The sequence below is a fragment of the Poecile atricapillus genome, chromosome W (genome assembly GCF_030490865.1).
Source record: "Poecile atricapillus isolate bPoeAtr1 chromosome W, bPoeAtr1.hap1, whole genome shotgun sequence".
In the NCBI taxonomy this organism is placed as follows: domain Eukaryota; kingdom Metazoa; phylum Chordata; class Aves; order Passeriformes; family Paridae; genus Poecile; species Poecile atricapillus.
This window is the reverse complement of record NC_081288.1, coordinates 23,029,839-23,045,897: the sequence shown is the minus strand read 5'-3', so window position 1 is coordinate 23,045,897 and position 16,059 is coordinate 23,029,839. Positions and strand designations below refer to the sequence as shown.

General features: G+C 39.5%; 2 protein-coding genes across 2 annotated transcripts in view; one reads left to right on the top strand and one right to left on the bottom strand.

The window, feature by feature from the left end:
- LOC131592066 (mitochondrial 10-formyltetrahydrofolate dehydrogenase-like) overlaps positions 1-8,406 on the top strand; it is a 29,690-nt gene extending 21,284 nt beyond the window's left edge. The window contains exons 13-23 of the mRNA XM_058863328.1: positions 89-239; positions 942-1,012; positions 1,117-1,222; positions 1,586-1,673; positions 2,361-2,454; positions 2,723-2,819; positions 3,280-3,378; positions 4,733-4,898; positions 5,455-5,560; positions 6,926-7,125; positions 8,113-8,406. Of these exons, the coding sequence (XP_058719311.1) occupies positions 89-239; positions 942-1,012; positions 1,117-1,222; positions 1,586-1,673; positions 2,361-2,454; positions 2,723-2,819; positions 3,280-3,378; positions 4,733-4,898; positions 5,455-5,560; positions 6,926-7,125; positions 8,113-8,168 (1,234 nt within the window). The 3' untranslated portion in view covers positions 8,169-8,406. The remainder of the gene's footprint in view (positions 1-88; positions 240-941; positions 1,013-1,116; positions 1,223-1,585; positions 1,674-2,360; positions 2,455-2,722; positions 2,820-3,279; positions 3,379-4,732; positions 4,899-5,454; positions 5,561-6,925; positions 7,126-8,112) is intronic.
- A 59-nt stretch (positions 8,407-8,465) lies between these two features.
- LOC131592067 (NOP protein chaperone 1-like) lies at positions 8,466-15,746 on the bottom strand. Its single transcript, XM_058863329.1, has 5 exons — positions 15,694-15,746; positions 13,744-14,146; positions 12,935-13,021; positions 11,837-11,973; positions 8,466-10,600 (listed from the first exon to the last, which is right to left on the bottom strand). The coding sequence occupies exons 1-5, from the start codon at positions 15,718-15,720 to the stop codon at positions 10,415-10,417; spliced, it is 840 nt and encodes a 279-aa protein (XP_058719312.1). The 5' UTR covers positions 15,721-15,746; the 3' UTR covers positions 8,466-10,414.
- Positions 15,747-16,059: the final 313 nt, after the last annotated feature.

Sequence of the window (16,059 nt, the reverse complement as noted above, 5' to 3'; positions counted from 1 at the left end):
CTTCTTTGCCACACTTAATATAATTTTAGGCTGTCAATGGTTACATGTCATTTCCCTTTGATGTGGATTTTTAACCTTTTTATTAAAGACTTGCAGACCTGATGGAAGAACACCAAGAAGAGTTAGCAACAATAGAGTCTATTGACTCAGGAGCTGTCTACACTTTAGCTCTGAAGACTCATATTGGAATGTCTGTGCAAACATTCAGATACTTTGCTGGATGGTGTGACAAAATTCAGGCAAGTGAATATGTAAAAGAAATGATCAATGGCAGTGCTTCTCCACACTCCTTTTTTGGTTTTATTCTTCTGAAACAGTGCCAAAAAGGAAAAAGTAAGGAATCAAAAACTAAAGCAAAATTAGAATTTTGCCTAGAATGGGTCTCCCTGTCAATACAAAAGGATAGTCCACCTCCAGCTGGAGAATAAGGATTTAGAATGTGGCTCTAAATAGCTAAGGAATCAGCTAAGGTGACACAGTGGATATATTTGCTTGGTCAGCTCTTGATTATTCATGGGACAGAATGTCAGAATGTCACTGTGCTCATCATGCAGGTAAGTGCAGAGGCTCGTGCTTTGCTACTCACCAAGGCTGGTGAGTTTGCTTGATGGCCACACATTATAGAGCATTTCCTCCAGTATCTTTAAGACCAATGAAGAATATAATCCGGCTTTTTTTTGTTCATCAGACCCTCGCTTTATGTTCTCCCATACTTTTTTTATCCATGCTGTTATTTCATCCAGCTGACAATCAGGACTTGATTACAATATCCACAGTAGGGAATCATACATTAGAAGCATCTGCGACTCTTTCCCTGATGCAAAAATGCTTGCGGTTTTGAAGCCTATTCTGCAGCTTTCTGAAACATACTTACATGGCAAATATATTTGTAAGAAAAATTATAAATCAGGATGAAGATTTGTCTATCCTCTGTCTTTTAGGGTGCTACAATTCCAATTAACCAGGCCCGGCCAAACCATAATCTAACATTCACCAAGAAAGAGCCAATCGGGTGAGTATCACTTTTTCTTCTTAGTGACAACCTTGACATGCAGAAAATCCATTGAAAAGCTGACATCAAATATGTAATCTTTCCCTGTTTTTCCTTACTTGAAGTGTCTGTGCAATTATTATCCCCTGGAATTACCCACTGATGATGCTTGCATGGAAGAGCGCAGCATGCTTGGCTGCAGGCAACACCCTTGTACTCAAACCAGCTCAGGTGAGAGCAAAAAGAAAAATGCAGATGGCCCAGATGCCCCTGTTCAGGCAAAACAATTCAGGCAACATAGCAGATTTCACCCCTAGGTTGATCTGTCAAAGGTTGACTGTGTCATATTTTTGAAAGAGCTTTTGCAATAATACAAGTTGCTGTGGTGGTACAAAGTATTGATTGACTCCAATTCTGCTCTGGTGCTAATCTCATTTTCAAGAATTAATTATTTTCACAAGAAGCCACTACTTCTAATTTGCCAATACTTAAGAAGGTGAATATTGTATCAAAATTGTAATGTATTGAATGTAAAAGGTATCATCATGTTATTTTGATTAAAATAGGAGACCTAATCTAAATGTTTCTACTTAGGTCACACCTCTGACTTCCTTGAAGTTTGCGGAACTCTCAGCTAAAGCTGGATTTCCCAAGGGTGTTATAAATATTCTTCCTGGTTCAGGTAAAAACTTCAACTCATCATTTTTCTAGGAGAGGCCATGCTAAAACTGGTGAACTTCTTCACCTTTGTGAAGATCTATTACATAGGTATGTTCATAGGTACTAGGTTTGCATATTTTCATGCAGTTATTCCACATGTTTGTGGAAGAGAGTTGGACAAATCTGGGTTTAGTTAGTTGTAGGAGCTGTCAGCCCACACCCTTTACAAGTTCCCACAATTGACACAAACATTCTGGAAAAGAATGTATTGAAGAGAAACATGTTTCACTTGATTATAAAGCTTCATTTTTTTTCTCCTAATTTTATCATGTATGATTGTGAGACCTAGAGCAAGCTGGTAAAACGCATATTCATAGTCCACACTGTGTTTGCTGCCTGATGTCACGATTTTCCTCCTTCCCCTAAAGGAAGAAAGTGACAATGTAATTATATGGGGCAGGCTTGGTTACAAATTAGATTATTCCACCTACAGTGGAACATTCAGAAGCTCTTTAGTCCAGACAGATGTAAGAATTTGGAGACACTAATGGGCTCCAAGTTTTTTGTAGTCCTAGGAATAAAGCTGCAAATAAAAATAAGGATGTGATACTATATTTGATTTGTGGTGTTGGCTCCTTCTGTGTTCCAATGCTGCTGCTGGAGTAGTAAAGATTGTCTTACAATTACACTGCTTTCCTCACCCTGATAGGTGGCTTGGTGGGACAGCACCTCTCTGAACATCCAGATGTTCGCAAAGTTGGATTCACTGGTTCAACACCAACTGGTAAACAGATCATGAAGAGGTACTCTCAATAAAAGATTCATATATAAACCCTGCTTAGTCTGGTTCTGAAGTGTCTTGCTAGATATATTGTGCACATAGCAGTAATGAAAAAACCTAACTACATATGGTCATTTACCACTATGTAGAATTCTACAAAGTCACTACGGGACAATAGAGGTTTATACATTTTCACTAGTTATGATTCAAAGGAAATAATGGAAAAATAAATTAAAAATTTGGTTTATATTACTATTTTGGATTTATATGACTATAGTTATTTTTTACAGTGCAGCTGCTAACCTGAAGAAAGTTTCTCTTGAACTTGGTGGCAAATCACCCTTGATCATATTCAGTGACTGTGAACTTGACAGAGCTGTAAAAATGGTAATGTTACTTTGAAGTAAAATTTATTCAAAGTCTTTGTGGTACATCTTCACAGTATTGCAATATTCATCTTGAATTGCCAAAAAAATACCAGGGATCCTTTGCATGAAAATTTCTTTATGCCAGCAAAATTTAACTGTTAATTCTGTCCCAAAAATACAGTACTACAAGAAATATACATTAGAAATTACAGCAAAACAAAAAATAGAACTCCCTATTACAACTATATAGTTGTTAGTTCATCAATCAATCAATCACCAATTATAAATCATAATAATTAATTTTCCCTACCAGCCATATTGTGTTCAAAGTTCATAAATAAGATGTCACACTGGTGATATCCTTTTACATAAAGCATTAAACTGATGGGGTCACAAACACTGTATGCAACCTAAGGGAACAGAATGGAAGGGAGACTGAATAAAATGCCTATAAATATTAATGCTTTTTTCCTGATCAGGGTATGGGAGCAGTCTATTTCAACAAAGGAGAAAACTGCATTGCAGCTGGCAGGCTGTTTGTGGAAGAATCAATTCATGATGAGTTTGTTAGAAAAGTGGTAAGATATTCAAGGACTAAATATGTTTTACTGTGGCAGAAGAATCCACTAGTTTTATAGACACTTTTGTTTCTTGTTTTCAGTTGCTTAATTTCTCATTATTGCATATGATAGTGCTGCTTCTCAGGATCCTCTTATAGGGTTAAAAGGAAGCACTGAAGGAAGATAATTGCACCAATAATGCATAGATAAGTGACAGTTAAATAGATATTATACCTTCAGTGATAGTTCATATTTGACTAGGTAAATAAGATTACAAATGATTACTGAACTCAGGTCAATGCAATTGAAGAAGGCTTCTGTAAAGTTAAAGGAATATTGGAAGCATAGATAGAATAATAGAAAAGTCACTTAAAGGTCATTAAAAATCTAACAGTCACCATTCTGTGCTACTGGAGAATTCATTTATTTTGCTTAATGTCCTGGTTTAAGGCAAATTTAGGAGAAAACCTCCAGTGGGGCTTCCCCCCCCGGGAAGCAAACTCACGTGGCTCTTTTCCCCCACCCCCCAACCGGTTCGGGAAGAGATTTCTCTGAGAGAAGTGGAGAAAACCTGTTTATTTCACAGGCACAGCACCACCCAGCACAAAAATGAATGATATCAAATTACAAAACCTCTCGCCCTTCAGAAGAGATGACAAACTTCAGAGGGTCTCTTTCCTGTGGGTGTTTGCTCTGTTATCAGTCCCTCTGGCGCTGGAAAATGCCGCTGCCCAGGCTGGGCTCCCGGTAGTCCACGGGTGCAAGCTCCCGGTGCTCCCCCGAGTCCCCAGTCCAAAGCAGGTTCGATTTGTTTCAGAAAAGGGACAGAAAACAGTCCAGGAAGACCTCTCTGCTCCGGCTAGTTGGAAAGCCAAGGCGATCTGTGTCTTGTTGTCTGTCTGTGCTGTAGTCAAAACTCCCGATGTGGGGGGAGCAAGTACAGTCTCTGATAACAGACTCGGTGCTTCTTTTCCACTCACTTTTAGTCTCAGATGGAATTTTAAGAATATAAAACCTGTCTCTGGGTTAGGTGGACGAATGGGGATACAATTTAACATCATAATCAACCCAGGACACTTAAGAACAGGAAATCACTGTCTTAAGTAATTTACCATTGGTAAAAGTTAACATTTTGAGTGTCTATCTTACTAGCAGAAGAGAATATACACATGAACAAAACATCAGAAACTTCCAGAAGTAATTAGAGATTATGAAACAAAAAAAAAAAAAAAAAAAAAAAAAAGCCTCACTTTAAAAAGGGAGAAGCATTATATCTAAGAATCCAGTAATTTCTTAGATGCAATCTTCATAGCACCAAAAAACTGCAATATTGCTGTGTTATGTAACTTCATTTTAATTGGGTAACCCATAGGTTGAAGAAATAAAAAAGATGAAAATTGGTGATCCACTTGACAGATCCACAGATCATGGTCCGCAAAATCACAAGGCACATTTGGAAAAGCTGCTACAATACTGTGAAACTGGAGTAAAAGAAGGAGCCACGCTAGTGTATGGAGGAAGACAAGTACATAGACCAGGTAAAATACTTTCCAGAGTTATTTACAACTTTTACACTTTATTCAAGTGCTGTGATGATTGTCTCAGCTGTATTTTGTGGAGTTGCAGTATCATGGGAACAGTACACAGTACCAGGTAAGCCCACAGAGCTTTCAAGTCTAATATTATGAGAAGCTGTGCAAACAAAGTACGAGATCTTTATTCAGATCTTACAATCTATCTTCTTGTTGGGTAGCAAGAGAAACAGTGGCCTCTGTGACTTGCTGTAACCTTGTCTTCCTGCTGTCAGAGTACAGGGTCTTGCCCCAAGGAGTCACCTGGGCTGTGGCATGCAGACCTTCCAGCCTGGCAGGAAACAGCATGTTGTCTCTGATCAATGCAGGCCATTCTTTTACCCTTTTGCCTGCCATTTCTCTTGAAGTGCGTGCATTTCCATTCATATGTCATTCATATCTATTTTCTCTTTCAAGTTGCAAGTTATTTATGACCTCAAAGTATGGGACAGAAATAGCCTGGACAACGGCAAATCCTTAAGCACTTTTACCATGCTCAAATGCTGCTCCATCCTGTCTCTAGGTTTCTTCATGGAACCCACTGTCTTCACAGATGTTGAAGACCATATGTATATTGCCCAGGAAGAATCCTTTGGTCCTGTGATGGTCATCTCTAAATTTAAAAATGGGTATGTGCTCCTCTGGTTACCATTAGAAACTATTTTCCCATTTTCACCCTAAGTGAAGAAGTGACAGCATACACAGTATTTTGTTAAATCTGAATACCTAGCAGTATGCAGTGAAACGTGTTAGTGAAGTTTGTGTGGTAATTGCAACAGCTTGATCAAATTACAAATTGTGTATTTTTCCCAGCGGAATTACTTATTCTTCCTGTTAGAAGTCTGCAGTGCTGTGTATTGTGTAACACTGGCACATTACTGTTGCAAATGAAAATTCCTCTGTATATTTAATAAACTGTCCCTCTATTGGGAACAACGAGAAGAACGACACAGACTCTCTTGGGAGTCGAACTGGAGAATTTCTCTCGGTTTATTACCTCAGGTCTTTTTTATAGACCGATATGTGAAAAGTACAGAAAAGTAAAACTCTTATTGGTTAGTAAACTAACACATCACCATCATTGGTCAGTGGGGTTCACCACCCCTCGACCTTCTCTTGCAAGAAAACAAGGAACAAACAGCACCTGCAAGGCTGTTTTCTATCTCTGAGGATTGTTTAATTCCTCCTTATGAAAGGTCACTTTCTCAGGCAAGACTGAGAAAGTCATGTGGCCTGCAATTTCTACAGGCACTGTGCTGCCTGCTTCAGAGTTAGCATCCATAGTAAACTGTCATTTCTAATATCTTTCATTCCAGATCGTAAGAATTATTTAACATACAGATGAGATTAAAACCCCGCATAGAAACTTCACATAATTATTTCCACCAGGTTTCATCTTCTGCAGTTTGATAATCAAGTTAAGAACCAGCCATGTAAATAACCCTTCACATCCATAAATTCTATAGTCTGAAGGGACTGTATTGAATCTTTTTAAAGTTTTAAACTACTATTGATTTTTGAAGCTGTATGGAAATGAGATGCAGATAGAAAACAGCACTCTGGAAATGGCCTGAAATTTGTTTCTTGACAGCTGTTTAAATTCCAGCTTTTATTCTGCAGTAATTTGTAAAGCTGGACAAAATTTTAGCAAACTGATTCATCATCTGCTGCCATGCTGTCCTTTACAGGCATATTTGTATTGCTCTAATTCCCAAGTTGTACAGTAGCAACATTTCCCATGGCATTTCTCAGTGTAGATATTAACCTTTGAAATGTGAGGTTATGAGCTTCGCAAGCTTGAAGCAAGGGTGTGAGTTTCTGTGGATCTGCCAGATCGACACACAAATTTGTCCTTAATAAGACATCCTTAAAAAAGCTCACTCGAGAAGAAAGACCATGCGAAAAGTTGCTTCAGTGACAATGAAGGTGGAAGGTTGCTAACACTTGTTTAATTTACCTAGTTGTAAAAATTAAATAATTTCTTTCCCCCATAGGGACATTGATGGAGTATTGCGACGGGCAAATGCCACAGAATATGGCTTAGCTTCAGGAGTTTTCACAAAAGACATAAACAAAGCTCTCTACATCAGTGAAAAACTAGAAGCTGGGACAGTTTTTATTAACACGTACAACAAAACTGATGTGGCAGCACCATTTGGTGGATTTAAGCTGTCTGGCTTTGGGAAAGATTTAGGTAAGTTGTCTCCTTCCCTTGTTTCTTGTCTAAGAGTCCTAATCAGTGAAAGAAGTACTGTCTGGGTACAGTGTATCTAGTAAAAAATGAACTATGGGTGCACTTCCTGCATCTCCTACATTCCTCCAATTACAGTAATCCAATTCCTCTACTTCCCTAAATATTCCCACTTAATTCCTCCCATTCAGCTTTTCCTGTAAATTTGCTGAGTAACACAGAATATTCTTCTCCAACTGCTCTGAGAGCAGACAAATAAATTACAGCTTGTCCAGAGCTCTGTACAGGCTACAAAAGGCTGTCAAGTAAAAATGGTATTGGCCAAAATATTCTTTTCCTCAGAGAGAATGCTAATTTAGATTTCTTCTCTAAGTAAGAGCATGGGAAACTTTTTTATGCCTTAAAATGTCACCAAAATTTGCCAACACCCACAGAGAAAAATGCATAAAAAAATATTTTCTTTCCAAAACAATTTTTTAGAAAAGTGAAGTCACTCTGTCCAAAAAGCTTCACAAGTTTGGACAGATCAAGCTTCATGGCAGAGAAAAAAAGGAAAAACAAATTTTATTCACACAACAGATTTTTTTCTTTTGGAAGCTGCAAAGACTTTCCTGAAACCAAAATGAGTGATGGCATCAAGGAAAAAAAGATTACTGATTTTTACACAGCTTCTCTACCTATGACCTTTAATAGAGGAGAGGCAAAGTTCATAAATTCAGCTATGGGCCCCCAGTGGCCATCTAAGGACTGCTGCTGCTTGGGGAGCTGCTTATTAAATTCCAGTTCCTTTTTCTTACACATCTGTTGGGTCTGGCCTCTTGTCAAACCAGTTCTGTAAATCACAGTGGGAAGGTAATTAGTTTTCATTGTTCCTTAAGGACTCAAATATTGGCTAGAGCATTTCAAATTTTTTCTTAATAATAGTTATGTTCTGACTAACATAAAATTAATTTAGCTGCTGTTTAACAGTTCAATATTGTGCTTGTACAGGTGAAGAAGCTCTTCATGAATATCTCAGAACCAAAGCCATCACTGTGGAATATTAAAGTAGCTGCTTCACTTGAGAAACAGACTTTCAGCAAAGTTTGAATCTTGACGACTACACGAAGCACCTGATACCACACCTAGAATATGCTGTCTGCAGTGCTACAACCAAAAAAACAAAACAAAATACTCATTCTATGGATAAGTTTCTATAAATTAGGTCTAAATTTTAGTCTGATAGACAATGGCTTTTGGAAATCACCCTGAAGTTATTTAAATTATGTAGCAGCAACAGTTAGTAGCACAATTTCCCCCTAACCCCCCCTCCCCCTCCCCAAGAATATGGTTCAGTTTCTTTTTTTTAAATAGAACTGAAGAATAAGTTCTCACATACCTACTTCATATTTCTGTTACATGTTTACATGATCATTTTAAATCCTTAGTTATTAGTCTTCTAAAGCTGAACTAAAATATACTGATGATGCCATTTTTGCTATAAACCAGTTCAGGTTTTACAGTAGCAATTAAAACACTCTGCTCTGGTGACTTTTCAGCAGTACAGAAAACCTTTGTGCCATAAGAAGTAAATCAATGCAAGGAAGTGCACTTACTATGATCTTTGTATAGTAATACAGAGTTCAATATTGGTGTTAAACTATGCATATAAAGCTAAAGTTCCTGAAAATATTTTCTACCTTTTTGTTGATACAGAATGTGTGATCTGCCTGCAATTTGAAAGGTGGTTACATTAATGGATTAAAATCACTTTTTGTGTCTGTGCACATGGACTGTAATCACTGTTTCGTACTGCATGATTATTACTTTGTATTTCACTTTTGGGTTTTTTTTTAATCTGTGGGAAAATCCTTTGTAAAATGACCAAGGTCAGATGTTGGCTTTCAAACTTTTTTCAGGTTGGAAGAAATTTTCTATAGATTGAGACATTACTTAACTAAGCCTGTTAAGACTCCTTGCTCTTAGAATGCAAAAACACCCAAAGCTTTGACTACGGCTTTTGTGGGCTGCTATTTAAGGTAGCAGTCTGATTCTTTGATTCCCATCCTTCCACTTCACTAAAATATTCCATGGTGTAATCAGTAAATCCTGTCTCCATCCTACATTTAGGCCACAATGTAAAAGAAAGACCAGAATTCTTGCTATTTCTTACCACAAATACTACAGAAACAGGTATTAAAACTAGAACTTTATGCACAGGATTCAAAATAAATTCTAAAAATAACTGCAGGTTTCAAGTCATGACATTAAGTTTAATATTTGAGCAAATACAGTATAGAAAATTTTACTTTAATGGTGTAGAAAATACAAAGTTCCTTTAAGAAACAATGATACCCAGGAGCATGACAGATACTTCTGAAATGCAAACTGATTTATGAAGTAAATGTAATGGCCCATACCATTGTATTTGATCAATCTGAGTTAATGTGTGAATGGGACACACTTTCATTGATTCTGGTTTCACAATTGTGTCAAGCCTACTTAAATACAGGCCAGCTGAAAATTCACCTTTACATCCTTCTGTCAGTGACAGCTGTTAACAAATGGAGATTATAAACATGGAAGGGGAACTGGGGGATGAAAAGTCTAGCTTAAAGCTATCACAACACCCGAGAGGCAGCCTTGATGCTTTGAGTATGGTGGGTGTTTGCACCACAGCCACACACATTTCCCACATGGGCCTGTAACCTCCCTGTGCTGGTGTGGAGCGCAGTGCAGGCACACAGAGTAAGTAACCCTTTGCTGAACTCTCTGGTCATGGCTGTCCTTACCCAGGCTCAGCCACAGCTCCGGTGTTCAGCAGTCACCGCCATGAATGTAATGTAGGCATACCTTTGAGCTATTAAAGATCATGTTTAATATTGAAGAGAGTCCATAAACTCTTCACGGGACATGGAATATAAAAACAAAGCTTTCTTCCTAGTTAACTCTTTCTTGCCCTTGAAGAAAAACCTTCTATCTTCCTATAAAAAAAGGTCTTTCTTCAACAAAGCAACAGAAAAATAATTTTTAACTTTCAAGTGCCCCTTACTCTAGCTGTTTTCTTGGTGTAATCTACTATGAAGTGCATTTCCCTGTTATTTGATGAATCAAATCACACTTAATTCTTCTGAAATCCAGCTTTTCCCAGTCATGAGTGGATCCTGAAATCTCCACCATGTAAACTATAGCATTTCACAGGATCCTGAGAGATGCTACACTGGGAAACAAAGTGGTTTTAAGAGCCAACTCTTCAAAGCGAGAAAACATGATTTGGTTGGTTTGGGGTTTTTTTAAGTAAAATAAAATAGATTTACTCATTTGTTTTGCTGTCCAAAATTTCTATTTTGCCCTTTTCTCCCTTTTGTTTAGGAAACTTAATGTTGTCTACTGTCACTTCATCAGTTACAGAGTCATCTTCGTCAGATTCCGAGTCATCTTCTGAAGTCAGCAACTCTTCATCTGTATCAGAATCACTCAGCTCAACTACAGCCACATTCTGAAAATAGAGAGATCTTGGTTAACACATTATATATACTACATATATATATATATGTACACACACACACACTAGAGCACTTCTATCACTGGAGTAAAACATAAGGCAAACACATTAAACAGCCTACTACCACAAGAAAACCGTTATCACAATAAAAAAGACTTTTGGGTTTTCCTACAATTATGATAAATATCATGAAGATTCCTAAAGATTCAAATTTATATTGGCCTATAGCAAATCTAAGGCCATATTTATACCATTATCAAAGAAAGAACTGAGTCAACAGCTGAACTCAGATTGTCTAAATCAGGCATTTAAAGTGATGAGCAGCAGGCATCAAAACCACTTTTCAATTAAAAATTCAAATTAAATAATTTACTGCATAAGGTGTTGACAAATACACAAACATATGTAGGTGTGCATATACATATATATTAAAAAATAGTTCAGATTTTATAATGTAATAGTATTCAGGGCACTACAACTACTCTAAAACAGAAAGCAGTTTAAACCACCAGGATATTTTTGAAGGGATCTCATATATTATTTATTTATTTATGAGGTATTTTTTAAAGGATCTCATATATCCATACACAGAGCCATAATCATAATTTCTGCTTAGCCAGAAGGCATTTGGCTGGGTCATGCAAATATATCACCTTCATAATAATGTTTTCTTATATACGCATGTGGCTGCAGCACTTCAGTTAAAACCAGAAAAAAAAAATATATGTGACTGTAAATAAATAGACAAATACCAGTAACAAAGGACCACAAGAACACTAACTTTTCTAAACCCAAGATCTAGTCATTCCTGAAAATATGAACAGAGCAGAGCTGAAAGCCAGTTATTACTCTTACACTAAGCTTTCTGTTATTCCTTATTAGGCCTTATATTGCTCAGTTTCTAAACCAAATCACCCAGGAGACATTTAAAATAAAATTTGTGATTTCTCATACAGAGCTGTCATTTCAAAAGCATGTCTTATTCTGTTCTTAAACTACTTCATCCCCAGTGATTAAATTCTGCAAGTATGAAAACCAAGGTGTAAATTTCAACAAATAAGCATGTTCATTATATCTATGTTTTGAATTAGCAGATTCAAAGACTATGGTAAAGACTTCACAGAAAATGGTAAAGACTTCACTTTATCTATCATATTACTCATTCTAAGATCAGAGAGTTATTTTAATTCCATCTAGATTTATGTTAAAATAAAAAAAATATATATTTACCATTTCTATAACTTTTTCTGTTTCACTGTCTAGATGTTCAATATCAAACTGATGAGCAGGTGCTGTTACCATTTTTCTTTTGAGCTCATCATTTGCCTGGGCCATCTGTGGTAAAAAGCTCTGTACTCGGTCCAAAACTGAAAAGAAACAAATATCACATATATTATATATATACATATAGATAAAGAGATGCTCATTAGTGTTCACACCTCAGAAATGAGCCTTTAAACAGATACTGCTTCAACTCTGATTTCCAGCTGTCTACAATAATTAAGTATAGACTGAAGGTCTCAAAGAAGATGGAAAAATTAGTTGTAGCAGATCTCATGATAGACTAATGAAAGGTCAATATAATTAACAAAAGAAACTCTGAAATTAAGATGGTGGGAGAGAGATGGAAGCTCCAGGTTGAAGTATCAAGCACTTATCCTCTACAGCTCAGTGAGACTTCACAGGAATTTTAAGGTAATCAATGGAATTAGGAGAATCACACTCATATCCCTTCCATGGAGGAAGGCAATATTTCCACCTCCAGAATTTCTTCAAATAAACTGCCCCACACATGCAGATGAGCCAAACACTGGTTTCTTTCTTTAAGAAGAGGTACTATTCCAGGGGAGCTCCACAGAAGTCTAACAGTAACAATCTACCTTTGAAACACTGTCATCTTTATCAAATTATATCCAACAAAGAATTTGATGTAACAATCTTTTTAAAGTTCAACTAAATCACAAAACAAAAAATGAAATAATTTGACAGGAGACCTTTTTAAATTAAATGCTTTCATACAACCAATATATCACACAGAGAAGTTAATTCTAAAAAGAGATAAGAGGCCCAAGCAACAACTCCATACTAGGAAAGAACAATCTGTCCCTAAAACTTAGAGCTGTAACTCCTAATATTGCAAAATGTAATTTTGCAGCAGCAGCATTTACCTGACTCACCAGTGGGACATGGAACTGTAACGGGAGGAGGACCTTACACCTGTAGAAACTGAACACAAAAGCTTCTCCTCCTACCTTTTCAAGGAAAGCACTGAAGCAAAAGTTGTGTCACAAATGTTACTACTCCAGAGACAAGCTCCCCATTACTTACCATCACTCCTTGGCACCTTAACCGTCTGTAAAGTTGTGGCCTTCTTGCTGCTGCACTTGGAATTAATCAGCAAAATGTCTTCCAGGCCTGCAAACAAACAAATGAGTATCGAAGCGCTTAAGCTGTCAAGTTCTCCGTAATTGTCATCTGCTTTTGCTGCTCTTGGGAGAAATACTGAGCTGCAGGGGTCAGGGGTCCCACCCTGCAGGTCAGTATTCACACACTCCTCAAGTTTAAGCTAAAGTTCCTTAAGCTGTTTTTGAGCCAGAGATTGATTAAGCGAGAGTCATAACACATAAAAAAACCTCTAATACCCCACAGCAAGGCATGGTGAGGTGGGAGCCGAGCCGTGCCACTCGCACTGATTTAAATCCCGGTGCCAATGACCTCCGCTAACAGTGGGCAGCAGCAGCGCCGTAAAACCCAAACCGTGTCGGCCAATTCGGCACCAATTATCCTCATTAATCCTTATGACCGCCAATGCAGCCATCCGCCTGAGTATCGTTACTTAAAGCGAAGCGTTCTGTCTTTTTCACTCTTTTCTTTGATCTCATAAAAACGTCGTTACGACTGCCCATAGTTAAATGTGGATTTCCGCACTTATTTACTTCACATTACCCCTCCCCGGGAAAGCAGCTCTTCAATACAGGCACGACCTGTATTGATGCGACCACGAGTGGGTCACCAGCAGCCCGGCGGCGCGACGAGCACCTCCTTCGGGCTGCCTGGCCGAGCCGAGCCGAGCTGAACTGAGCCGAGCCGGCTGCAGGCCGTGCCGGACTCACCTGGCCGGTGCCGGACTCACTCACCTGGCCGGTGCCGCACGTCCAGCAGCTCCCGGGAAGCCGCGGGCCCCGCCGCGCCGCCGGGCCCCGCCATGCGGCAGCCCTCACGGTACTGGAGCGGCCCGCGCGCTCGGCGGCTGCGCGCCCCCTGCCGGGCGGGAGGACCGCGGGCACTGCCGCCCGCTCCCGTGTGGGCCAGCGGGGCCAGCGCGCCGCGGAGATCGTCATGGATCGGTTCGGACCTTCCGAAACACAACAAGGGCAAACGCACGGAGGCCAGCCGTGTTGTCCTGCTCATCTGCTCACCCTGCTGAGGCACATCTGGAGTGCTTTGTCCAGTTCTGCGCTCCTCAGGACGAGAGGGACATGGCGGTCCCGGAGCAGGTCCAGCGGAGGCGACAACCACGATCAAGGAACTGAAACATCTCTGTAAGAGGAAAGGCTGAGGAAGCTGGAGGCCTGTTTAGCCCCGAGAAGAGATGACTGAGAGGAGATCTCGTCAATGTAGGTATGTAAAGAGAGGGTGACAAGAGGATGGAGCCAGGCTCTTTGTGGTGGTGCCAAGCAACCGGACAAGAGGCAGATGATGACGCACAGGAAAGTTCCACCTGAACCTGAGGAAGAACTTCTTTACTGTGCAGTTGACCACACACTGGAACAGGTTGTGGAATCTCCTATACTGGAGATATTCAAGAACTGTTTGGACACAATTCTGTGCAAAGTGCTCAAAGACAACCCTGCTTAAGCAGGGAGGTTGGGCCAGATGATCCATTATTGTCCCTTCCAACCTGACTGATTCTGTGATTTGGCACAAAAAGTCCATCCCATCACCATGAAGTGCCATGAGCATGTGGAACCAAGCCACCAGCAGGTAACATCACCTGAACACCTGTCAGTGGCAGCTTGTCTCTCAAAACTCCCTCATTTTCATTTTCAGAATTTGGAAAATGAACCTGAAATTAAATATCATAGTCTGAGGGAGTTTTACTCATCCTTTGGAAAAGAAACTTACACAACCACCAAGTTCAGCAGACACTGGCCAACCTGTTATTCAGGATTTGCTCTGCAGTTTCTGTCCTTATGTGTCCCTATCTGTTCCGCAGTTTCTGTCTTTTCACATCTAGACAATGTGAAAGCTGCAAAAAGAAAACTGAATGGTTCATAAGAAATAAAATGGGAAGTCCAAGATGAAAATGGGAAAAAATAGTAATCAGGTAAGTGGTGTTTATAGGCCCTCATTACAAAGGACACGGGAAAAAACCCAACCACACAACCACCCAGATCCCAGCATCTTGGAACTAGCGTGAATAACAGGCAAACCTCTGCAAGGCCTCAAGCAAGAGACCACCCTGCTCTTTTCCTGACAGACTGTCCCAAACAAGTGCCTCTGCCACTTCCCCAGCCCACCCACAGTGCCAGGTGCATTCCACTGAATTTGCAACCTGGTTTGTACCTTTCTCCCTAAATGTGCTCCAGAATTTCCATTTCTCAGAAAAATCCCATTGCTAGCTTTAATGACTGAAAAATATTGAGGGCTGAGGTTTTTGCCTTGGGCCTCAAAAGTGAGTCTTTCTGAATTTGTACCCAGCCCAAAATAATAGTGTGTGAACCTCAAACAGTATATTTCATCCGTGGGTATTATGTGATTTCCATGGAGGGTGGGGCATAGTGCTGTCAAAGAATCTGTAGTAGGGAGTTACGAAGTGATTGCCCAAGATAACCAGACAAGCAACTAGAAAAGCCAGAAACAGCACCCTCAGGTGCTATTCCCAAACCTCAGGTTTACAGTCTCACCTGTTGGCAAGGATGGCAGATGTAATCTTTATCTGATTTGTAGGGTAGCCCAGCTAAGTATCCATGCTGTGTAACACCTGAGCACACACAGCCATAGGGTTGCTTACTAGGGTAGGCAAGCTACAGTATCTGCAGCCCAAATCCCCAATAAATAGAGGATTGAGACAGCTGAATTGTTACCTCCGAGGTCTGGGCTGCTTCATTCATTTAAGGTGGAATTGACATGAGTGTTCAAGCTGATCCTGTATGTTTCACTCTTGTAGCACAGAATGTTTTGGCCCCAGTCCTGCAAATACATTTCCCTGTGCTTAAGTTTCTGCTATTCCACATATCCCCACCGCAGCTAGCTCCAGTTTATGGCAGCCACTTGATGACTTGCTTGTGCTGTCTTTTTTTCTCTCTGTAGACAGGAAAAGGTTGTAGGCTTGGCTGCTGTCACCATCACTAAATCTTCTCTTTTCATCCTCTTTCTTCCCTCTCACCTTCCAGTTAAGGCATCCTTACCAAAGTACCGAGCAACAGTTGAGGAATATTATCAATACTGAT

Bases quoted from the DNA above. Each gene is read 5' to 3' on its own strand.
- LOC131592067 (XM_058863329.1), bottom strand. From the start codon at position 15,720: ATGAATGAAGCAGCCCAGACCTCGGAG. The intron at 14,147-15,693 runs GTAACAATTCAG...TTCCTCTTACAG, and splicing joins AAGCAGCCCAGACCTCGGAG to AGATGTTTCAGTTCCTTGAT. The intron at 10,601-11,836 runs GTAAATATATAT...CTCTATTTTCAG, and splicing joins CAGAAAAAGTTATAGAAATG to AATGTGGCTGTAGTTGAGCT.